This window comes from Haliotis cracherodii, unplaced genomic scaffold, assembly GCF_022045235.1.
Source record: "Haliotis cracherodii isolate W230 unplaced genomic scaffold, xgHalCrac1.p SCAF_6, whole genome shotgun sequence".
NCBI classification, from domain to species: Eukaryota; Metazoa; Mollusca; class Gastropoda; order Lepetellida; family Haliotidae; genus Haliotis; species Haliotis cracherodii.
In genome coordinates, this window is record NW_027266319.1 from 42,955,714 (window position 1) to 42,980,192 (window position 24,479).

The 24,479-nt window shown below is 37.5% G+C and overlaps 3 protein-coding genes and 1 long non-coding RNA gene across 4 annotated transcripts; 3 read left to right on the plus strand and 1 right to left on the minus strand.

The window, feature by feature from the left end:
• Positions 1-1,978: 1,978 nt before the first annotated feature.
• LOC139446801 (putative nuclease HARBI1) lies at positions 1,979-2,951 on the minus strand. The gene is made up of 3 exons (XM_071228133.1): positions 2,818-2,951; positions 2,476-2,610; positions 1,979-2,201 (listed from the first exon to the last, which is right to left on the minus strand). Exons 1-3 carry the CDS (start codon positions 2,949-2,951, stop codon positions 1,979-1,981), a joined length of 492 nt encoding a protein of 163 aa, XP_071084234.1.
• A 5,156-nt stretch (positions 2,952-8,107) lies between these two features.
• LOC139446761 (putative nuclease HARBI1) lies at positions 8,108-9,081 on the plus strand. Its single transcript, XM_071228070.1, has 3 exons — positions 8,108-8,241; positions 8,449-8,583; positions 8,859-9,081. The coding sequence occupies exons 1-3, from the start codon at positions 8,108-8,110 to the stop codon at positions 9,079-9,081; spliced, it is 492 nt and encodes a 163-aa protein (XP_071084171.1).
• A 1,495-nt stretch (positions 9,082-10,576) lies between these two features.
• Positions 10,577-23,968, plus strand: LOC139446773 (uncharacterized). Its single transcript, XR_011651932.1, has 4 exons — positions 10,577-10,693; positions 11,922-11,997; positions 21,720-21,865; positions 23,893-23,968. It is a non-coding gene; the product is annotated as an uncharacterized lncRNA (long non-coding RNA).
• LOC139446767 (putative nuclease HARBI1) lies at positions 14,339-16,592 on the plus strand. Its single transcript, XM_071228092.1, has 4 exons — positions 14,339-14,472; positions 14,680-14,814; positions 15,082-15,313; positions 16,576-16,592. Exons 1-3 carry the CDS (start codon positions 14,339-14,341, stop codon positions 15,302-15,304), a joined length of 492 nt encoding a protein of 163 aa, XP_071084193.1. The 3' UTR covers positions 15,305-15,313; positions 16,576-16,592.
• Positions 23,969-24,479: the final 511 nt, after the last annotated feature.

Consider the following 24,479-nt stretch of genomic DNA (forward strand, 5'->3'; position numbering starts at 1 on the left):
TGGTATACCCGTATACATGTGTTTCAAGAGTAATGGTGTGGCAAAAAATGTGCGAAGATTCACTATTAAGGGCAGTGTCCGGTACAGAACAAGTCTTGATATAATAAAACTGTTATAATTTTATGAATTAGAATTAAGTCATTTAACAAAGAAAAATGTAATGATGTCACTTTCCATATTGGAGTAATGTGATATATTTCTGTCACACAAAATACACAAAAATCACCTATGTGCTCATCCATTTGACATTTTATTCAGACACCAGTTGTAAATAAACATCAGAAATAACTGCCTGATTTGAGTACACATAAGGCAGTAAATATTTTTGTTAAGCACCCAAAATAATTTTTTAAACATAAACAAAAGGGTGTTTTTAAGTATGTACCAAGTACCCAATTAACATCTAATGTAAATCATTAATTGTTGCCCAATTTCTTGTTGTGAATAACAAGTTTAAAGTTTTACTTTCTTGTAGATGTCCCCGGCACCTTTGATGTCCCTGACTGTCAGGACCCTATTGAGACAGAAAGCTCTCAATCAGTGGTAGCTTCACCCACAGGTGATTAAAATCAGCATATTATACTTACATTGTACATTTCATTTGGTTCAGTATTGTAACATACCGAATTGTTTTTTCTTATTTGTTGTGGACAATATATATTTTCTGAACAGTACTCATTTCTTGCTGATCAATGTTTATGCTTCTGTCCATAAAAGTATGGATGTTTCTTCATTTTATAGGAGTCATACAGAAGACAGCAGTTAAGAGAATAGCCGCAGGTACCGTAAACAGATATTATGTTTGTTAAACATTTCCATTTTCACAATTGTATTTATGTAATGATTCTCTATGAACAATTTTAATGTAGTATTTTATAACAGTAGTGAGATATATCAGCAACTTTTAATTGCATTGTCTGTATTATAACAACAATTACTTAAATGGGTTCTTAATTTCTTGTATTAAATAGTGAAATCTCCAAATTTCCAAACCGTTGTGGATCTCGAGAGAGAGAAACTACAGGTGCTGCACGAGATGTTGGACATTGAGAGGAAGAGACTGGCCATCGAAGAGAGGCGACAGGCTGTTGGAGAAAAGAGATTGGCCATTGATGAGGAGATGTTAATTTTGATGAAAAACAAATCCCTAAGTTCCCCTTTCACATTATCACCCATGATTAAGTTCACTTAGATTTCAGATTAGATTCATTTATTGTGTAACAATAAAATCAATATATCTTTTCAAGATGTTATTTAATGCATATTAGCAGTTAAACCTGTAACTATATACTGGTTTCAGTTGTTAATAATGCCAGATATCAGATACCCTAGAAAAAGTTACAATATGTTAAATCCAAGTGCACGTCATGGTAAGATTAACTGGTCTTCCAAGTTGAAGTCTTTGTTACTGGTATAATGCTCTCTATTTGAATATGTATAGGGAACTCAAAATTTTCAAAAAAGACTTGTTTATTTCAGAATGTTTTGAGATGTAAATGTGCTTTTGAACAGGCATTTTTCATTGTGACAAAATTCTGAAACACAAATATATTTCTTGCTATGTTCATTTATCATGCCAATAATCATAGGATATTACCATACTATTTCTTCAATTTGTTCTGTACATCACATTTTTCCTGAGCACAGTGTGACCAATTGTATGCTGTGAATTTGGGCTGATGGCCTACATTACTTCAAAATATACAAAATGTAATGATGTCATCTCTTCTTGTTATTTCACTCAAGTGTGTGTGTGTGTGTTTGTGTTTGTGTGTGTGTAAATATATAAATGTAAATAGACAATACAGCACCTCATCACTACACTAACAATAAATGTTGATATTATGGTGCAACATTTCCTGTCACCTTTTTTTTAACAGAGTTTTCTTTATCATCTATAAGAATCAAATACATCATATTCAAGTACTGTAACAAGACTACTTTATGATGTACATTTGGAAATGTCCGATTATGACATTTATGCAAATGTGTTCTGGATTAACTCCTTCCTCATCCTGTGGCCATCATTCAGAGGTCCATGATAAGTGTAATTCATTTCTGGGACAGTTTCTTCCTCCAGAGCAGGTGGATTGGCCAGCCGAGATTCTACACAGAAATTATGTAGCTTAAATGCTACCATAATAATTTGTGCACATTTTTGGGGGGTAAATTGAAGGCACCGGGATGATTTGTGTAGGCATCTGAAAGTAATTCATATTTTGAAATTAATACAATGGTATCTACATAATTTATAGGTTGGAATGACGACATTTCAAGGCCAAACAAAACAGCAAGATTTAATGTGTCATATAAAGTAATTCAATGAATCTCTTCCTCTTCAGAAATTGAATAAATCTAGTTTGCCAAGTCATTGTAGACATAATAGGCGGTTTTAAATAGTTGTTTTTCCATATATGATATATGAGAGCTGAATGATATAATTCCACTAAAAACTGTAAATTTGTATTCACTTACCTGAATCTTGATTTCAAAACACCAAATGCCCTTTCAATGGTGTTTCTGGTCTTCATGTGGGCACCGTTATACCTTTGTTGTGGCCTTGTAGTGGCATCACCCACTGGTGTTAGGAGCCAGGGCCTGCATGCATATCTATATGAAGATGAAAAACGTTCACTACATTGATATTTTGGTTAATAATACATGTTTAAAACTTAAAAGTTACTTGTGATTGAAGTTGCTTGTTTGAGATGTGGAAGCTTGAAATTAATGGTGAATGTGTTCTGTAAAGTAAGTGAGTCACTTATCAATTTTGTGATTTGTTTTTATTTTCAAAATGATGAAAAAAGGAATTATTACCTGGAATCTCCTAAAAGCCATCCATTTGGAGGAGAGGACTCAAATGTCTGTCCCAAAAGGCTGTTGGCCAGTATCATAGAGTCATGGCTTCCTCCAGGCCACCTTGCAATAACATTGGTGAACCTGAATGACATGTTTGAGAATTAAAATCAGTGTAATGAAAAACAGTATTATTAAGATAAGAGGATTTTATTAATCATCCTGGTTTTGCCATTCCTGATCTATATTTGAACCACCACACCTTCCTTCCTTTATCAGTTATGCCAGTTATAACTTACATAGTACTCACAGAAATCTTTATTTCATATTCAATGTTTAAAAATAGGCATTTGTTTTACTCACTTGGTACCTGAAAAAAAGTTATTTATCTCATAAAACTATAGAATTAAATGACATGGAACAATATACAAAGGCTGTACATAAATATATATCACTCGAAGATGTAATTGTCTGTGATGGAAATAATGTTCATTTTATGATGCCCCCTCTGTTGTTGTATTTAACCTATACTTTCATAATGTTCACATTTTCATATATTATAGCACTAAATAAAAACAACTTCGTGAAATATACCCGATGTGATAATTTTGTTTTCTCTAACATAAATTATATATTGTTCATTTTACAGGCGCTTCAAATAATTTGTGTGTTCCTATGATTTATTGTGAGATATAGAAATAGCCTTATAGTTACATTGGTGCAAACAAGATGCGATTATTTATTCTTTTCAAAAGGATTGAATATGGTCATGTCAAAGTGATAAGCAAGGACATTCGTTAGTATATTTATAAAAAAACCGAAAAACTGAAATATTATCTATCCTCAATCGTGCCTCTTGTGGCAAACCCATTGAAGGCTCCTGTCCTCTGATTGGTCGATGCTAATGTAAACACTGATCAGCTGTGTTTCGTAGTGAAACGAAGGAAAATGTCAACTTTTATTTCCACGCATTATGTTAGTATCTGTTAGCATGTGCGTGGAGTACTATTATGATGCTTTTGTTTTATTTGAATGAAGATGTGTTCTTACCGAAGATTCGCATCACAAACGGCTTGTAAGTTGATGGCATGAAACCCCTTCCTGCACACGAATGCCGATTTGTCATCCCCGCTAGGTCTTTTTATGGGTATAAGGGTACCATCGATGGCACCTATTACTCGCGGCATCTCCGCGATCTTGTGGAAGCCACACATAACGGCAGGAAAGGACGCAGGTTCTGGGAATTGGACGTTCTCCAACACAATGCTCAGGGCAAATACAGTTCTGTGAAATGCCCTTGACACACTGGGCTGGTGCACACCTTGCAGATCACCCATCTCGAGCAGGAACCCACCTTTACTTAAAAAACGCAGTGTAACAAGAAACTGTGTCTCTGGCGTTAGGGCAAACGAACGTTTTGTGGGGTGCTCTATTAATGGTCGGACTTTGTCCAATAACTGGAACAAGGACGAACGAGGCATTCTGTATCGCGCATACAGCTCGTCGTCACTTAGAATTTCGAGTTGCATGGTTCTATCTCTAAAAACCCTTTCTCTCCCAATCGCAAAATAGCACCGTAGACGCCATCTTGGATGATTGTAAGGACTTAAGATTGGTCCAGACCAATTGTAAGTTTCGATTGTAGCTTACAATGATCTTAGCCTACAATCGCTTTGTGCAAGTGGATGGCGATTGTAGCGGAAGCCTAAGATCGCGATCTTAAGGATTTACAATAATTGTAGCGCTAAGATCGCTTTGTGCAAGAGGACCCAGGGCCCACTTGCACAAAGCGATCTTAGCGCTACGACTATTGTAAGCCTATGTTAAAGTATGGGAGTTAAGATCATCTTAGCGCTAAGATCGCTGTGTGCAAGTGGACCCTGGTCCTACTTGTGTGTCACATGTACTGGTCCTACTTGTGTGTCACATGTACTGTTCCAGGGCCAGGGTCCACTTGCACAAAGCGATCTTAACGCTACAATTATTGTAAATCCTTAAGATCGCAATCTTAGGCTTCGGCTACAATCGCTGTCTATTTGCACAAAGCGATTGTAGGCTAAGATCATTGTAAGCTACAATCGAAACTTACAATTGGTCCGGACCAATCTTAAGTAGCTAAGATCGTTGTAGTCCTTGAATAAACTTGGCGTGCAAGGCTTTTGTCTGTTTCACACAAATATTCTGCCTTATGTTCAAACATTGCCTCTTTATTTTGTTAAACTTTATAATTCGAATCGACACTTTAACAACATGAAGAACGCACCACAGATTTAACGTCAGAAATATTGTTAATTACCATAATTAAACAAGTAACTATCGAGTCGATAGCTAAAAGGAATATTCCCATCCTACTCAATACTGAAAGAAATGGGAAACAACATACCTTTTCGCTAAACAAGGGAAGAATAAAAACCTAAGTCTTCCCGCAGACGATTTGTAACCTTTTCGATAAATCAAGGGCAGCTAATCTAAGATTAAACTCTAGATGGGAGTGGTTTCCCTTTGTATAAGCCCATAGAGTACAATCTACCTTACCCAGAGTATCAATGTTGTTGAATCGCTGAGCTCCCCCTATATTTCTTTTAGGTCACATTCGTGTCAGTTATTTTGTATTTAGTTGATCATTAAATTAATCTACAAATAGATACAAGCTGAAGAGCAAATCACACTTGTTAAAAATCTAAAATCAAATGGGATGGGGGGACAAGCGGTTAAATATCAGAATTTAAAAGAAAATAATACAAGTATTCATCAAACAAGCAAATATACATGATGAAACATTTGCATTTTTTTGCAAAATATCCCATAAATAGCACAAAAAAAATTCACACTTTTAAAAATAAAATAAATTAATACCAAGTTAATATATATAAACAATTGCTTTCTCGAAACATTATTCATTATTCTTATTTCCCGTCTATGCATTTTTGAAAGTTCACGTCTTTCTGTGTTTTGAAATTGTAGTCATAACATCCTTTGTTGTAGCAACGAAACGAAACCATGAAGGATACATTTAGGATTTTACGAAAGCTCCCCCAAATAGATGATGATCATGCATTTAGGCGTTATGTTTTTAGGAAATATCATTATTATTTATTTTAATTTTCATAATAATTGTGTTACTAAATAATGTATTTATTTGTATTTCAATACTTTGAATAAAAACATGAGTAGGTATATCTCTTGTTGAAATAGAAAACAATTCCTTAATCACGACAGTATTAATGCTGACAAGAAATATGCCTTCATTCTAGTAATCGTTTCCTTAAAAAAATGGGGACCTTTCTTGAAACTGCAAAGTGCGATGGAGGGAGATACGTGTTGTGTGTCATTACCGGTTCCACTTATTGTATGCGCGTTTGCAGACAACTGTAGACAGGAGTTGAGTTTAAAATATTCGTCCCTCACCGTTGAAGATTTCAATCTTAGCTAAGATTGCGATCTTAACTCCAAGCTGTCTTACAATCGCGCTAAGATCGGTTTGTGCAAGTGGAATAGGACAATTGTATGGTGATTGTAAAGTTGATTGTAGCCGCCTAAGATCGATTGTAACTAAGATTGTTCTGTGCAAGTGGGCCCTGGTCCTACTTGTGTGTGACATGTACTGTTCCAGGACCTGGTTCTACTTGTGTGTCACATGTACTGTTCCAGGACCTGGTCCTACTTGTGTGTCACATGTACTGTTCCAGGACCTGGGTCCTCTTGCACAAAGCGATCTTAGCGCTACAATTATTGTAAATCCTTAAGATCGCGATCTTAGGCTTCGGCTACAATCGTCATCCACTTGCACAAAGCGATTGTAGGCTAAGATCATTGTAAGCTACAATCGAAACTTACAATTGGTCCGGACCAATCTTAAGTCCTTACAATCGTCCAAGATGGCGTCTACGGTGCTATATTGCGAAGAATATGACAGTTTTATTAGGAGAGAACGGGTTTTTAGAGATAGAACCATGCAACTCGAAATTCTAAGTGACGACGAGCTGTATGCGCGATACAGAATGCCTCATTCGTCCTTGTTCCAGTTATTGGACAAAGTCCGACCATTAATAGAGCACCCCACAAAACGTTCGTATGCCCTAACGCCAGAGACACAGTTTCTTGTTACACTGCGTTTTTTAAGTAAGGGTGGTTTCTTGCTCGAGATGGGTGATCTGCACGGTGTGCACCAGTCCAGTGTGTCGAGGGCATTTCACAGAACTGTATCTGCCCTGAGCACCGTGTTGGAGAACGTCCAATTCCCAGAACCTGCGTCCTTTCCTACCGTTATGTGTGGCTTCCACAAGATCGCGGAGATGCCGCGGGTAATAGGTGCCATCGATGGTACCCTTATACCCATAAAAAGACCTAGCGGGGATGACGAATCGGCATTCGTGTGCAGGAAGGGGTTTCATGCCATCAACGTACAAGCCGTTTGTGATGCGAATCTTCGGTAAGAACACATTTTCATTCAAATAAAACAAAAAGCATTATTATAGTACTCCACGCACATGCTAACAGATACTAACATAATGCGTGGCAATAAAAGTTGACATTTTCCTTCGTTTTACCACGAAACACAGCTGATCAGTGTTTACATTAGCATCGGCCAATCAGAGGACAGGGGCCTTCAATGGGTTGCCACAAGAGGCACGATTGAGGATAGATAATATTTCAGTTTATCGTGTTTTTGATAAATATATTAACGAATGTCCTTGCTTATCACTTTGACATGACCATATTCAATCCTTTTGAAAAGAATAAATAATCGCATCTTGTTTGCACCAATGTAACTATAAGGCTATTTCTATATCTCACAATAAATCATAGGAACACACAAATTATTTGAAGCGCCTGTAAAATGAACAATATATAATTTATGTTAGAGAAAACAAAATTATCACATTGGGTGTATTTCACGAAGTTGTTTTTATTTAGTGCTATAATATATGAAAATGTGAACATTATGAAAGTATAGGTTAAATACAACAACAGAGGGGGCATCATAAAATGAACATTATTTCCATCACAGACAATTACATCTTCGAGTGATATATATTTATGTACAGCCTTTGTATATTCTTCCATGTCATTTAATTCTATAGTTTTATGAGATAAATAACTTTTTTTCAGGTACCAAGTGAGTAAAACAAATGCCTATTTTTAAACATTGAATATGAAATAAAGATTTCTGTGAGTACTATGTAAGTTATAACTGGCATAACTGATAAAGGAAGGAAGGTGTGGTGGTTCAAATATACCCAGGATTATTAATTAAATCCTCTTATCTTAATAATACTGTTTTTCATTACACTGATTTTAATTCTCAAACATGTCAATCAGGTTCACCAATGTTGTTGCAAGGTGGCCTGGAGGAAGCCATGACTCTATGATACTGGCCAACAGCCTTTTGGGACAGACATTTGAGTCCTCTCCTCCAAATGGATGGCTTTTAGGAGATTCTGGGTAATAATTCCTTTTTTCATCATTTTAAAGATAAAAACAAATCACAAAATTAATAAGTGACTCACTTACCTAGCAGAACACATTCACCATTAATTTCAAGCTTACACATCTCAAACAAGCAACTTCAATCACAAGTAACTTTTAAGTTTTAAACATGTATTATTAACCAAAATATCAATGTAGTGTACGTTTTTCATCTTCATATAGATATGCATGCAGGCCCTGGCTCCTAACACCAGTAGGTGATGCTAATACAAGGCCACAACAAAGGTATAACGGTGCCCACATGAAGACCAGAAACACCATTGAAAGGGCATTTGGTGTTTTGAAATCAAGATTCAGGTAAGTGAATAAAAATTTACAGTTTTTAGTGGAATTATATCATTCAGCTCTCATATATCATATATGGAAAAACAACTATTTAAAACCTCCTATTATGTCTACAATGACTTGACTTGACTAGATTTATTCAATTTTTGAAGAGGAAGAGATTCATTGAATTACTTTATATGACACTTTAAATTTTGCTGATTTGTTTGGCCTTGAAATGTCGTAATTCCAACTTCTAAATTATGTAGATACCATTGTATTAATTTCCAAATATGAATTACTTTCAGATGCCTACACAAATCATCCGGGTGCCTTCAATTTACCCCCCAAAAATGTGCAAAAATTATTATGGTAGCATTTAAGCTACATAATTTCTGTGTAGAATCTCGGCTGGCCAATCCACCTGCTCTGGAGGAAGAAACTGTCCCAGAAATGAATTACACTTATCAGGGACCTCTGAATGATGGCCACAGGATGAGGAAGGAGTTAATCCAGAACAAATTTGCATAAATGTCATAATCACACATTTCCAAATGTACATCATAAAGTAGTCTTGTTACAGTACTTGAATATGATGTATTTGATTCTTATAGATGATAAAGACAACTCTGTTAAAAAAAAGATGACAGGAAATGTTGCACCATAATATCAACATTTATTGTTTATGTAGTGATGAGGTGCTGTATTGTCTATTTACATTTATATATTCACACACACACACACACACACACACACACACACACACACACACGAGTGAAATAACAAGAAGAGATGACATCATTATATTTTGTATATTTTGAAGTAATGTAGGCCATCAGCCCAAATTCACAGCATTCAATTGGTCACACTGTGCTCAGGAAAAATGAGATGTACAGAACAAATTTAAGAAATAGTATGGTATAACTCAAAACATTCTGAAATAAACAAGTCTTTTTTAAAAAATTTGAGCTCCCCATACATATTCAAAAAGAGAGCGTTATACCAGTAACAAAGACTTCAACTTCGAAGACCAGTTAATCTTACCATGGCGTGCACTTGGATTTAACATACCGTATTGTAACTTTTCTAGGGTATCTAATATCTGGCTTCATTAACAATTGAAACCAGTATAGGTTACAGGTTTAACTGCTAATATGCATTAAATAACATCATGAAAAGATATATTGATTTTATTGTTACATAATAAATGTATCTAATCTGAAATCTAAGTGAACTTAATTATGGGTGACAATGTGAAAGGGGAACTTAGGGATTTGTTTTTCATCAAAATAACCATCTCCTCTACAATGGCCAATCTCTTTTCTTCAACAGCCTGTCGCCTCTCTTCAATGGCCAGTCTCTTCCTCTCAATGTCCAACATCTCGTGCAGCACCTGTAGTTTCTCTCTCTCAAGATCCACAACGGTTTGGAACTTTGGAGATTTTACTATTTAATACAAGAAATTAAGAATCCATTTAAGTAATTGTTGTTATAATACAGACAATGCAATTAAAAGTTGCTGATATATCTCACTACTGTAATAAAATACTACATTAAAATTGTTCATAGAGAATCATTACATAAATACAATTGTGAAAATGGAAATGTTAAACAAACATAATATCGGTTTACGGTACCTGCGGCTATTCTCTTAACTGCTGTCTTCTGTATGACTCCTATAAAATGAAGAAACATCAGAACTTTTATGGACAGAAGCATAAACATTGATCAGCAAGAAATGAGTACTGTTCAGAAAATATATATTGTCCTCAACAAATAAGAAAAAACAATTCGGTATGTTACAATACTGAACCAAATGAAATGTACCATGTAAGTATAATATGCTGATTTTAAAAAAAAATCACCTGTGGGTGAAGCTACCACTGATTGAGAGCTTTCTATCTGAATAGGGTCCTGACAGTCAGGGACATCAAAGGTGCCAGGGCCATCTACAAGAAAATAAAACTTTAAACATGTTATTCACAACAAGAAATTGGGCAACAATTAATGATTTACATAAGATGTTAATTGGGTTATTTTGATGTGAGTATCCAGTTGTTTCAATGAAACAGTTAAAATATATTTGAACTTACCGCCACACAAACCACTCTCAAGGCCACCAGGAATACCATCAATCTGGCAGGTAGGTATCAAGCATATAACCTAAAAATATAAATTGATGTAATATTGCAATCAGCAGGGATTAATTTTTATCTGAAATAAATGAATATTTTCCAATCATAAAATCATTGCACAAGGCTATTTTCTTAATTTTTGAATGGATGTAGGAAGCTTTAAAAACATATTAATATCAACCAGCATTTTACTGGCCTTGACATATTTGCACTATTGTTATCATGTTATTCTTTGATCAAACCTAAAAATTCATTACCATGCTTTTATAGTGTATATAAAAAATATGGACATATACCTTATTCTCCAAATTGGAAAGTGGGTTTGGAGCAGGGCCTCCTCCTGTTTTGCTCAGCTCCCTCTTTCTTGTTTGTTCCTTCTTCCTTATTTGACATCTGTATTATCACCAATCTTGTCAATATTAGGTTCTTAATACATACATGTGCACATACTTAAAAACACCTTTTTGTTCATGTTTAAAAAAATTATTTTGGGTGCTTAACAAAGATATTTACTGCCTTACATGTACTCAAATCAGGCAGTTATTTCTGATGTTTATTTACAACTGGTGTCTGAATAAAATGTCAAATGTATGAGCTCATAGGTGATTTTTGTGTATTTTGTGTGACAGAAATATATCACATTACTTCAATATGGAAAGTGACATTATTGAATTTTTCTTTGTAAAATGACTTAATTCTAATTTATAGAATTATAATAGTTTTATTATATCAAGACATGTTCTGTACCGGACTCTGCACTTAATAGTGAATCTTCGCACAATTGTTGCCACACCATTACTCTTGAAACACATATATAGTTAATCACGACAATACGGGTATACCAGCAAATTACATTGTATACGCAGTGTCAATATATTAATACATCATAATCAATGTTTAATTGTAACTTACTTGAGTTCGTTCCATTTCTTTCTAACATCGGATCCATTCCGTTTGCTCGAGCCGACGGCACTGACCCTGAACATAAACTTAAACATGGTAGTGTAACGAAGTGGCAAGTGTTTCGGGGTCTTCTATTAAAAATATCCAATTTCATGAAAACAGAGACCATATAATATTATTATATGGTCTCTGATGAAAACTACTGCACAAAGACCTGTAGAAATACGACCCAGCTGTTTCGTGTTATATATAAATGTTTCAGTTTCCATTAGTATATATACGGTATTTCAAATTGGTACAATGTTCTTACTTCTCGGCGATGATTTCCCATAGGTCCGTCTTTCGCTTATTCGTCACAATCGGGGAAAATGGGGCGAACAAGACATCGTGGTTGGCTGATACTTCGTCGGTGAGCACAGTAAGCTCTTGCTCGGAGAAATTGCTTCTTCGGCATCTCTTGTTTGTTGACATTCTGACTGACACTGACAGGTTTACAATATAGAACAATGTATCGTCTGCCGCTGCCAGGGAGATAACTCTATACCGTAGCGAATGACGCGTGACAGGTTTTTTTACCTCCACCGCTGAAGAGTTCGATCTTAGCTAAGATCGCGATCTTAAATCCAAGCCGTCTTACAATCGCGCTAAGATCGGTTTGTGCAAGTGGAATAGGACAATTGTAGGGTGATTGTAAAGTTGATTGTAGCCGCCTAAGATCGATTGTAACTAAGATTGTTCTGTGCAAGTGGGCCCTGGTCCTACTTGGGTGTCACATGTACTGTTCCAGTACCTGGTCCTACTTGGGTGTGACATGTACTGTTCCAGGACCTGGTCCTACTTGTGTGTGACATGTACTGTTCCAGGAACTGGTCCTACTTGGGTGTCACATGTACTGTTCCAGGACCTGGTCCTACTTGTGTGTCACATGTACTGTTCCAGTACCTGGTCCTACTTGGGTGTCACATGTACTGTTCCAGGACCTGGTCCTACTTGTGTGTCACATGTACTGTTCCAGTACCTGGTCCTACTTGGGTGTCACATGTACTGTTCCAGGACCTGGCCCTATATGTGTGTCACATGTACTGTCCCAGGACCTGGTCCTACTTGTGTGTGACCTGTACTGTTCCAGGACCTGGGTCCTCTTGCACAAAGCGATCTTAGTGCTATAATTATTGTAAATCCTTAAGATCGCGATCTAAAGCTTCGGCTACAATCGTCATCCACTTGCACAAAGCGATTGCAGGCTAAGATCATTGTAAGCTACAATCGAAACTTACAATTGGTCTGGACCAATCTTAAGTCCTTACAATCGTCCAAGATGGCGTCTACGGTGCTATTTTGATATTGGGAGAGAAAGGGTTTATAGAGATAGAACAAAGCAACTCGAAATTCTAAGTGACGACGAGCTGTATGCGCGATACAGAATGCCTCGTTCGTCCTTGTTCCAGTTATTGGACAAAGTTCGGCCATTAATAGAGCAGCCCACAAAACGTTCGTATGCCGTAATGCCAGAGACGCAGTTTCTTGTTACACTGCGTTTTTTAAGTAAAGGTGGGTTCCTGCTCGAGATGGGTGATCTGCATGGTGTGCACCAGTCCAGTGTGTCAAGGGCATTTCACAGAACTGTATTTGCCCTGAGCATTGTGTCGGAGAACGTCCAATTCCCAGAACCTGCGTCCTTTCCTGCCGTTATGTGTGGCTTACACAAGATCGCGGAGATGCTGCGAGTAATAGGTGCCATTCATGGTACCCTTATACCCATAAAAAGACCTAGTGGAGATGACGAATCGGCATTCGTGTGCAGGAAGGGGTTTCATGCCATCAACTTACAAGCCGTTTGTGATGCGAATCTTCGGTAAGAACACATTTTCATTCAAATAAAACAAAAGCATCATAATAGTACTACACGCACATGCTAACAAATACTAACATAATGCGTGGAAATAAAAGTTGACATTTTCCTTCGTTTCACTACGAAACACAGCTGATCAGTGTTTACATTAGCATCGACCAATCAGAGGACAGAGGCCTTCAATGGGTTGCCACAAGAGGCATGATTGAGGATAGATAATATTTCAGTTTATCGTGTTTTTGATAAATATTTTAACGAATGTCCTTGCTTATCACTTTGACATGACCATATTCAATCCTTTTGAAAAGAATAAATAATCGCATCTTGTTTGCACCAATGTAACTATAAGGCTATTTCTATATCTCACAATAAATCATAGGAACACACAAATTTATTTGAAGCGCCTGTAAAATGAACAATATATAATTTATGTTAGAGAAAACAAAATTATCACATCGGGTATATTTCACGAAGTTGTTTTTATTTAGTGCTGTAATATATGAAAATGTGAACATTATGAAAGTATAGGTTAAATACAACAACAGAGGGGGCATCATAAAATGAACATTATTTCCATCACAGACAATTACATCTTCGAGTGATATATATTTATGTACAGCCTTTGTATATTCTTCCATGTCATTTAATTCTATAGTTTTATGAGATAAATAACTTTTTTTCAGGTACCAAGTGAGTAAAACAAATGCCTATTTTTAAACATTGAATATGAAATAAAGATTTCTGTGAGTACTATGTAAGTTATAACTGGCATAACTGATAAAGGAAGGAAGGGGTGGTGGTTCAAATATAGATCAGGAATGGCAAAACCAGGATGATTAATTAAATCCTCTTATCTTAATAATACTGTTTTTCATTACACTGATTTTAATTCTCAAACATGTCATTCAGGTTCACCAATGTTATTGCAAGGTGGCCTGGAGGAAGCCATGACTCTATGATACTGGCCAACAGCCTTTTGGGACAGACATTTGAGTCCTCTCCTCCAAATGGATGGCTTTTAGGAGATTCCAGGTAATAATTCCTTTTTTCATCATTTTGAAAATAAAAACAAATCACAAAATTGATAAGTGACTCACTTACTTTACAGAACACATTCACCATTAATTTCAAGCTTACACATCTCAAACAAGCAACTTCAATCACAAGTAACTTTTAAGTTTTAAACATGTATTATTAACCAAAATATCAATGTAGTGAACGTTTTTCATCTTCATATAGATATGCATGCAGGCCCTGGCTCCTAACACCAGTGGGTGATGCCACTACAAGGCCACAACAAAGGTATAACGGTGCCCACATGAAGACCAGAAACACCATTGAAAGGGCATTTGGTGTTTTGAAATCAAGATTCAGGTAAGTGAATACAAATTTACAGTTTTTAGTGGAATTATATCATTCAGCTCTCATATATCATATATGGAAAAACAACTATTTAAAACTGCCTATTATGTCTACAATGACTTGGCAAACTAGATTTATTCAATTTCTGAAGAGGAAGAGATTCATTGAATTACTTTATATGACACATTAAATTTTGCTGTTTTGTTTGGCCTTGAAATGTCCAACTTCTAAATTATGTAGATACCATTGTATTAATTTCCAAATAAGAATTACTTTCAGATGCCTACACAAATCATCCCGGTGCCTTCAATTTACCCCCCAAAAATGTGCACAAATTATTATGGTAGCATTTAAGCTACATAATTTCTGTGTAGAATCTCGGCTGGCCAATCCACCTGCTCTGGAGGAAGAAACTGTCCCAGAAATGAATTACACTTATCATGGACCTCTGAATGATGGCCACAGGATGAGGAAGGAGTTAATCCAGAACACATTTGCATAAATGTCAAATGTAATAATCTGTCATTTCCAAATATACATCATATAATAGTCTTGTTACAGTACTTGAATATGATGTATTTGATTCTGATAGATGATGAAGTAAACTCTGTTAAAAAAACAGATAAGACAGGAAATGTTGCACCATAATATCAACATTTATTGTTAGTGTAGTGATGACGTGCTGTATTGTCTATTTACATTTATATATTTACACACACACACACACACACACACACACACACACACACACACAGCATACAATTGGTCACACTGTGCTCAGGAAAAACGTGATGTACAGAACAAATTGAAGAAATAGTATGGTAATATCCTATGATTATTGGCATGATAAATGAACATAGCAAGAAATATACAGTCGTGCCTCGTTTATACGGACACTTGCGTAATTTCACAATTCGTCCGTATAAACGAATTTCCGTATAACTGAAACCAGCTTCTTACTGGAAGAGTTACTTCCCTTCAATTATGTAAAATACACAAGGTAATCTTAATCCCTAGATATAAAACAATTCCTCTTAATGTTCTCGTAATACGTAATCAAGGTCAACTTTGACCTCTGACCTCTCACGAATCAAAGGATTTCCACCAGCGGAAGTGTATTGTCCGGATAAGTGAGACAATTTTGAGTGTATTTCAGTGTTTTGTGTATGAAAATGACCGTCCGGTTCCGGAAACTGAATTTCCGGATATACGGGTAAATTTGTATAGTAATTATTTCGTTTTGAATGAAAATCGTCCGGGAACCGAGGTTTCCGGATATCTGAAGTCCGTATAAGCGGGGCACGACTGTATTTGTGTTTCAGAATTTTGTCACAATAAAAATGCCTGTTCAAAAGCACTTTTACATCTCAAAATATTCTGAAATAAACGATTCTTTTTCTGAAAATTTTGAGCTCCCCGTACATATTCAAATAGAGAGCGTTATACCAGTAACAAAGACTTCAACTTGGAAGACCAGTTAAATCTTACCATGACGTGCACTTGGATTTAACATATTGTATTTTTTTCTAGGGTATCTGATATCTGGCATTATTAACAACTGAAACCAGTATATAGTTACACATTTAACTGCTAATGTGCATTAAATGACATCATTAAAAGAGATATTGATTTTATTGTTACACAATAAATGAATCTAATCTGAAATCTAAGTGAACTTAATCATGGGTGATAATGTGAAAGGGGAACTTAGGGATTTGTTTTTCATCAAAATTAACATCTCCTCATCAATGGCCAATCTCTTTTCTTCAACAGCCTGTCGCCTCTCTTCGATGGCCAGTCTCTTCCTCTCAATGTCCAACATCTCGTGCAGCACCTGTAGTTTCTCTCTCTCGAGATCCACAACGGTTTGGAAATTTGGAGATTTTACTATTTAACATAAGTAATTAAGAATCCATTTAAGTAATTGTTGTTATAATACAGACAATGCAATTAAAAGTTGCTGATATATCTCACTACTGTTATAAAATACTACATTAAAATTGTTCATAGAGAATCATTACATAAATACAATTGTGAAAATGGAAATGTTTAACAAACATAATATCTGTTTACGGTACCTGCGGCTATTCTCTTAACTGCTGTCTTCTGTATGACTCCTATAAAATGAAGAAACATCCATACTATTATGGACAGAAGCATAAACATTGATCAGCAAGAAATGAGTACTGTTCAGAAAATATATATTGTCCACAACAAATAAGAAAAAACAATTCGGTATGTTACAATACTGAACCAAATGAAATGTACAATGTAAGTATAATATGCTGATTTTAATCACCTGTGGGTGAAGCTACCACTGATTGAGAGCTTTCTGTCTCAATAGGGTCCTGACAGTCAGGGACATCAAAGGTGCCGGGGACATCTACAAGAAAGTAAAACTTTAAACTTGTTATTCACAACAAGAAATTGGGCAACAATTAATGATTTACATTAGACGTTAATTGGGTTAATTTGATGTGAGTATCCAGTTGTTACAAAAATTGATTTGCATTTTCCAATGAAACAGTTAAAATATTTTTTGCACTCACCGCCACACAAACCACTCTCAAGGCCACCAGGAATACCATCGATCTGGCAGGTAGGTATCAAGCATATAACCTAAAAATATAAACTGATGTAATATTGTAATCAGCGGGCATTAATTTTTATCTGAAATAAATGAAATTTTACCAATTATAAAATCATTACACAAGGCTATTTTCTTAATTTTTGAATGGATGTAGGAAGCTTTAAAAACATATTAATATCAACCAGCATTTTACTGGCCTTGACATATTTGCACTATTGTTATTGTATTAATCTTTGATCAAACCTAAAAATTCATTACCATGCTTTTATAGTCTATATATAAAATATGGATATATACTAGGGCTGTTACGATTCACTCGCGTATTCGGTGAATCGAACCGTATCAATTCATGAATTGAATTCATTATTCCTGGCCACTAGAATCGAATATTTATGAATATGCAAGCATATGCATCTACATAAAAAAAATACCCATAAGAACATATTTTATGCATAGATTTCTTCATATAAGACAACGCTATTATACTATTTGATAAGACAACGCTATTATACTATTTAATTTGACAGTATTGTGGTCACTGGTCATTGTTGCATTTGAGCAGATACTAGTACCTGGATAAATGCAGTATATAAGTGAATAATATATTTAATAATATGTTAAAAATTAACAAACCATGTCAAATAATTTATGTTGTTGTTGCCTCACTGAACATGCTGAATATGACGAATGATATATTATCAGTTGATTTGTTATTGTATTCATGAATTATTATTCGTATTCGTTACCCTATATTCATGATACAAATTGTATTCGCCGCATAGTGTATTCGTTGCAGCCCTAATATATACCTTATTTTCCAAATCGGAAAGTGGGTTTGGAGCAGGGCCTCCTCCTGTTTTGCTCAGCTCCCTCTTTCTTGTTTGTTCCTTCTTCCTTATTTGACATCTGTTTTTATTATCACCAATCTTGTCAATATTAGGTTCTTAATACATACATATGTACATACTTAAAAACACCCTTTTGTTTATGTTTAAAAAATTATTTTGGGTGCTTAACAAAAATATTTACTGCCTTCCGTGTACTCAAATCAGGCAGTTATTTCTGATGTTTATTTACAACTGGTGTCTGAATAAAATGTCAAATGGATGAGCACATAGGTGATTTTTGTGTATTTTGTGTGACAGAAATATATCACATTACTTCAATATGGAAAGTGACATCCTTGCATTTTTCTTTGTTAAATGACTTAATTCTAATTTATAAAATTATAATAGTTTTATTATATCAAGACTTGTTCTGTACCGGACACTGCCCTTAATAGTGAATCTTCGCACATTTTTTGCCACACCATTACTCTCGAAACACATATATAGTTAATCGCGACAATACGGATATACCAGCATATTACATTGTATACGCAGTGTCAATATATTAATACATCATAATCAATGCTTAATTGTAACCTACTTGAGTTTGTTCCATTTCTTTCTGGGCGGTCGGGTAGCCTAGTGGTTAAAGCGTTCGCTCGTCACGCCGAAGACCCGGGTTCGATTCCCGACATGGGTACAATGTGTGAAGCCCATTTCTGGTGTCCCCCGCCGTGATATTGCTGGAATACTGCTAAAAGCGGCGTAAAACCATACTCATTCACTCACTCACTCCATTTCTTTCTAACATCGGACCCATTCCGTTTGCTAGAGCTGACGGGGCTGACCTTAAACATGGTAGTGTAACAAAGTGGCAAGTATACGTGATAACGAATGATGTTTCGGGGTCTTCTATTAAAAATATCCAATTTCATGAAAACTACTGCACAAAGACCTGTAGAAATACGACCCAGCTATTTCATGTTATAAATAAATGTTTCAGTTTCTATTAGTATATATACGGTATTTAAAAGTGGTACAATGTTCTTACTTCTCGGCGATGATTTCCCACAGGTCCGCCTTTCGTTTAATCGTTACAATCGGGGAAAATGGGGCGAACAAGACATCATGGTTGGCTGAAACTTCGTCTGTGAGCACAGTTAGCTCTTGCTCGGAGAAATTGCTTCTTCGGGATCTCTTGTCTGTTGACATTCTGACTGACACTGACAGGTTTACAATACAGAACAATGTATCGTCTGCCGCTGCAAGGGAGATAACTCTACACCGTAGCCAATGACACGTGACAGTTTTTTTTACCTCCACCGCTGAAGAGTTCGATCTTAGTTAAGATCGCGATCTTAAATCCAAGCGGTCTTACAATCGCGCTAAGATCGGTTTGTGCAAGTGGAATAGGACAATTGTATGGTCATTGTAAAGTTGATAGTAGCCGCCTAAGATCAATTGTAACTAAGATTGTTCTGTGCAAGTGGGCCCTGGTCCTACTTGTGTGTGACATGTACTGTGCCAGGACCTGGTCCTGTAAGTGTGTAACATATACTGTTCCAGTACCAGGCCCTACTTGTGTGTGACCTGTACTGTTCCAGGACCTGGTCCTACTTGTGTGTGACCTGTACTGTTCCAGGACCTGGCCCTACATGTGTGTCACATGTACTGTTCCAGGACCTGGTCCTACTTGTGTGCTACATGTACTGTTCCAGGACCTGGCCCTACTTGTGTGTGACATGTACTGTTCCAGGACCTGGCCCTACTTGTGTGTGACATGTACTGTTCCAGGACTGGTCCTACTTGTGTGTGACATGTACTGTTCCAGGACCTGGTCCTACTTGTGTGTGACATCTACTGTTCCAGGACCTGGTCCTACTTGTGTGTGACATGTACTGTTCCAGGACCTGGTCCTACTTGTGTGTGACATCTACTGTTCCAGGACCTGGCCCTATATGTGTGTCACATGTACTGTTCCAGGACCTGGTCCTACTTGTGTGTCACATGTACTATTCCAGGACCTGGTCCTACTTGTGTGTGACATGTACTGTTCCAGGACCTGGTCCTACTTGTGTGTCACATGTACTGTTCCAGTACCTGGTCCTACTTAGGTGTCACATGTACTGTTCCAGGACCTGGTCCTATATGTGTGTCACATGTACTATTCCAGGACCTGGTCCTACTTGTGTGTCACATGTACTGTTCCAGGACCTGGTCCTGCATGTGTGTCACATGTACTATTCCAGGACCTGGTCCTACTTGGGTGTCACATGTACTGTTCCAGGACCTGGTCCTACTTGTGTGTCACATGTACTGTTCCAGGACCTGGTCCTACTTGGGTGTCACATGTACTGTTCCAGGACCTGGTCCTACTTGTGTGTCACATGTACTGTTCCAGGACCTAGTCCTACTTGTGTGTCACATGTACTGTTCCAGGACCTAGTCCTATATGTGTGTCACATGTACTGTTCCAGGACCTGGTCCTACTTGTGTGTCACATGTACTGTTCCAGGACCTGGTCCTACTTGTGTTTCACATGTACTGTTCCAGGACCTGGCCCTATATGTGTGTGTCACATGTACTGTTCCAGGACCTGGTCCTACTTGTGTGTCACATGTACTGTTCCAGGACCTGGTCCTACTTGGGTGTCACATGTACTGTTCCAGTACCTGGTCCTCCTTGGGTGTCACATGTACTGTTCCAGTACCTGGTCCTACTTGGGTGTCACATGTACTGTTCCAGGACCTGGCCCCACTTGTGTGTGACATGTACTGTTCCAGGACCTGGTCCTACATATGTGTGACATGTACTGTTCCAGTACCTGGTCCTACTTGGGTGTGACATGTACTATTATAGGACCTGGTCCTACTTGTGTGTCACATGAACTGTTCCAGGACCTGGTCCTACTTGTGTGTCACATGTACTGTTCCTGGACCTGGTCCTACTTGTGTGTCACATGAACTGTTCCAGGACCTGGTCATACTTGGGTGTCACATGTACTGTTCCAGTACCTGGTCCTACTTGGGTGTCACATGTACTGTTCCAGTACCTGGTCCTACTTGTGTGTCACATGTACTGTTCCAGGACCTGGTCCTACTTGTGTGTCACATGTACTGTTCCAGGACCTGGTCCTCCTTGGGTGTCACATGTACTGTCCCAGGACCTGGTCCTCCTTGGGTGTCACATGTACTGTCCCAGGACCTGGTCCTACTTGTGTGTCACATGAACTGTTCCAGGACCTGGTCCTACTTGGGTGTCACATGTACTGTTCCAGGACCTGGTCCTACTTGTGTGTGACATGTACTGTTCCAGGACCTGGTCCTATATGTGTGTCACATGTTCTGTGCCAGGACCTGGTCCTACTTGTGTGTCACATGTTCCAGTACCTGGTCCTACTTGGGTGTCACATGTACTGTTCCAGTACCTGGTCCTACTTGTGTGTGACATGTACTGTTCCGGGACCTGGTCCTATATGTGTGTCACATGTACTGTTCCAGGACCTGGTCCTACTTGTGTGTGACATGAGTCATCCAGACTGTTGGGCAGAGAGGGAGACTGTTCTGAGAGCACTAGGAGCCATGTTGTTGAAACAGCAAATGGACTCCGAGGTGTGGAACAAAATGGATATAGCCTTCAATAACAGGTAATCTATGTGACATTGCTGGGGTTGTGGTAGATTTGGCCGCCCACATTAGCTAGCATGAGGGTAGAAGGAAGTGGCTTGACATAGTGCTTCCAATTTAACAGTGTATTTGTCATCACATGTGTGATATATGATTTGTGGACAGATAAAAATACATGGTGGGAAGTGAGACTGTTGACAATACAGCTACACTAAAGCTAATTTGCCATCTTATTACATGGTTGGTTGTTGAGAGGTTGTGACTTCAAAGTGTGACATTATCCATAACTAGCAACTAGTTAGCTCATCTGACTGAAAGTTGATTGAGCTGTTGTCATGGCCTGCATGTTCTGCTAAAAAAAGCAATCCTCTTAACATCTTCTCCTCTAAAGTTGCCAGAATGAGGAAGCTTTAATTTTGGCATGTACTGTAAACTAAACTATGTTTATAAGGGACCAGTTAGAATGCACTGACGGATATATAATGAACTCTTTTGGAGTCCATTTACTGGATATTTTATTTTATAAAATTGATGGATATAACGAACACGCATATAACAATAACGGATATATTGAACTCACCTGTTACGAACTGTTAGTCTCTGAGCTGCTCAGTGTCACCTGTTAATCTCTGAGCTGCTCAGTGTCACCTGTCAGCCTATCAATACATCCGTGGCCATGCACAGGACCCAGGAAGGTCTTCAGCAACCCATTCTTGCTGTAAAAGGCGCACTATACTTGTCGAAAGAGGCCACTTACGGATTCGGGTGGTCAGGCTCGCTGATTTGGTTGATGCATGTCATCGTATCTCAATTGTGTGGATCGATGCTCATGATGTCAATCACTGTCTGGTCCAGAATCGATTATTTACAGACCTTCGTCATATAGCTGGAATATTGCTGAGTGCGACATTAAACAACAAACAAACCAACCAACAATGTACAGCTGTCGAAATTGGCAATAAACAGTGGAAGGCAAGTGTTTAACTTGTTTCCTCAATTTACACCCTCAATTATAATAGTCAAACTGTGACCGAATTCAACACAGATGATATTTTTAACACCAATGAGACTGGTTTGTTTTATAGACTTCTACTTCAGAGAATTCGGCACTTGAAAGGTGAATACTATCACGTTGGCAGGAAGTCTAAAGAATGCATTACTCTTCTAGCGGCATTGACCATGACAGGGGCTGAAAAACTTAGGTTTCTAGTTTTCTAGTGATTGGTAAAAGCTCGAAACCAAAGTCTTGTAAGTCCATTCAAAATTTGCCAGTCAGTATCTAATTCAACTCCAAAGCCTGGATGACAAGTGAAATTTTCACTTAATGGGTGATCCAGTTCGACAAGTTTATGGCAAGTGATTCTTGTGTCTGTAAGTCAATGAAGCTGTGTCAATAATATATTTATAATATTTTCTTTACTTGTGTTATGTAGTTTATGTCGCTTATGAGATAGGACTTATACTTCTCTATGGTCCCTTTGAGTTAATTATAACCGTAGTGCAATATAAAAGATTTCATCGGTTTAATGGGAAGGTGAGCTTCAGTAACTATTGACACACTACAGTTGGTAATGCAACAGATTACATCATAAGTCATGTACCATTTGTGTGACATCCACAAACTCATATCAATGCTAAAAAGGACCTGACACACAAATACAAAGTTCAGAATCCCATCTCCATGGTATTGTTCTGATAGCTCCATAACTACTCTTGTATACGGACAGACAGATTAGACGGGAATAGTCTTAAGTTGGGCAGATCACTCTTGTAGGACTTGCTGTAACAATCACATGATTTGTTCTTTCGGATTTGTCAGGGCCAGGGGGATTTGTCATCTTCTGATGACTCTTGTTTATACATATGTACTCAAAGTTTATGCTAAAACTATTTTAACAGCTATGCTGACAGCAGCTTTTGTTAAGCAGCTGTCTTTGTTGACATGTTAGATCGTTTAAAGACAACCACTCCAGGTGAGCTACAGTGCAGTGGTGCACCTTCTTGTATGTTCCTGTGTGAGGTTGACCCTGTCTCGGTCATGTTGCAGTCAAGTGGGACACCACCTGTCAGTGTCGGCCTCAACTGGACAGAATCTTGACATGTTACAAGGTAGACAACAGGACCAGATGCTCACTGCCACCAATTGGCTGGAGAGGACATTCTGATTGCCTATGAGTGCCTCTCAGCATCTCAGGTAACATCCCTCATTGTGTCTTACTTACAGTTTTAGAACACCTCAACTAACAAGCATGAATCATCACTTAGAAACCATGAAGCCCTTTAGCATTTTTTGGCACAAACTACAAGGCGTTAAGTTTGTTGTGGTCATACACAATCCAGTGTTTTATTAACAGAATTACCGGTGAAGATCCGGGTTAGAATAGGTCTTCAGCGTACTTCTCGTAAAAGGCGACTATGCTTGTCATAAGAGGCGACTAACAGGATTGAGTGGTCAGGCTCGCTGACTTGGTCGATGCATGTCATCGTATCTCATTTGCGTGGATCGATGTTCATGATCTAAATCACTGAGTTGTCTGGTTCAGACTCGATTATTTACAGACGGCCATAATACAGATAGTATTGCAGAGTGCGACGTTGAACAACAAACAAACAAACAAATTAACAGATTTATAG

Coding starts and splice junctions, on each gene's coding strand:
- LOC139446761 (XM_071228070.1), top strand. CDS start 8,108: ATGTCAATCAGGTTCACCAATGTTGTTGCAAGGTGGCCTGGAGGAAGC. Junction 8,242..8,448: donor TGGCTTTTAGGAGATTCTGG/GTAATAATTCCT, acceptor ATCTTCATATAG/ATATGCATGCAGGCCCTGGC. Junction 8,584..8,858: donor GTTTTGAAATCAAGATTCAG/GTAAGTGAATAA, acceptor AATTACTTTCAG/ATGCCTACACAAATCATCCG.
- LOC139446801 (XM_071228133.1), bottom strand. CDS start 2,951: ATGTCATTCAGGTTCACCAATGTTATTGCAAGGTGGCCTGGAGGAAGC. Junction 2,611..2,817: donor TGGCTTTTAGGAGATTCCAG/GTAATAATTCCT, acceptor ATCTTCATATAG/ATATGCATGCAGGCCCTGGC. Junction 2,202..2,475: donor GTTTTGAAATCAAGATTCAG/GTAAGTGAATAC, acceptor AATTACTTTCAG/ATGCCTACACAAATCATCCC.
- LOC139446767 (XM_071228092.1), top strand. CDS start 14,339: ATGTCATTCAGGTTCACCAATGTTATTGCAAGGTGGCCTGGAGGAAGC. Junction 14,473..14,679: donor TGGCTTTTAGGAGATTCCAG/GTAATAATTCCT, acceptor ATCTTCATATAG/ATATGCATGCAGGCCCTGGC. Junction 14,815..15,081: donor GTTTTGAAATCAAGATTCAG/GTAAGTGAATAC, acceptor AATTACTTTCAG/ATGCCTACACAAATCATCCC.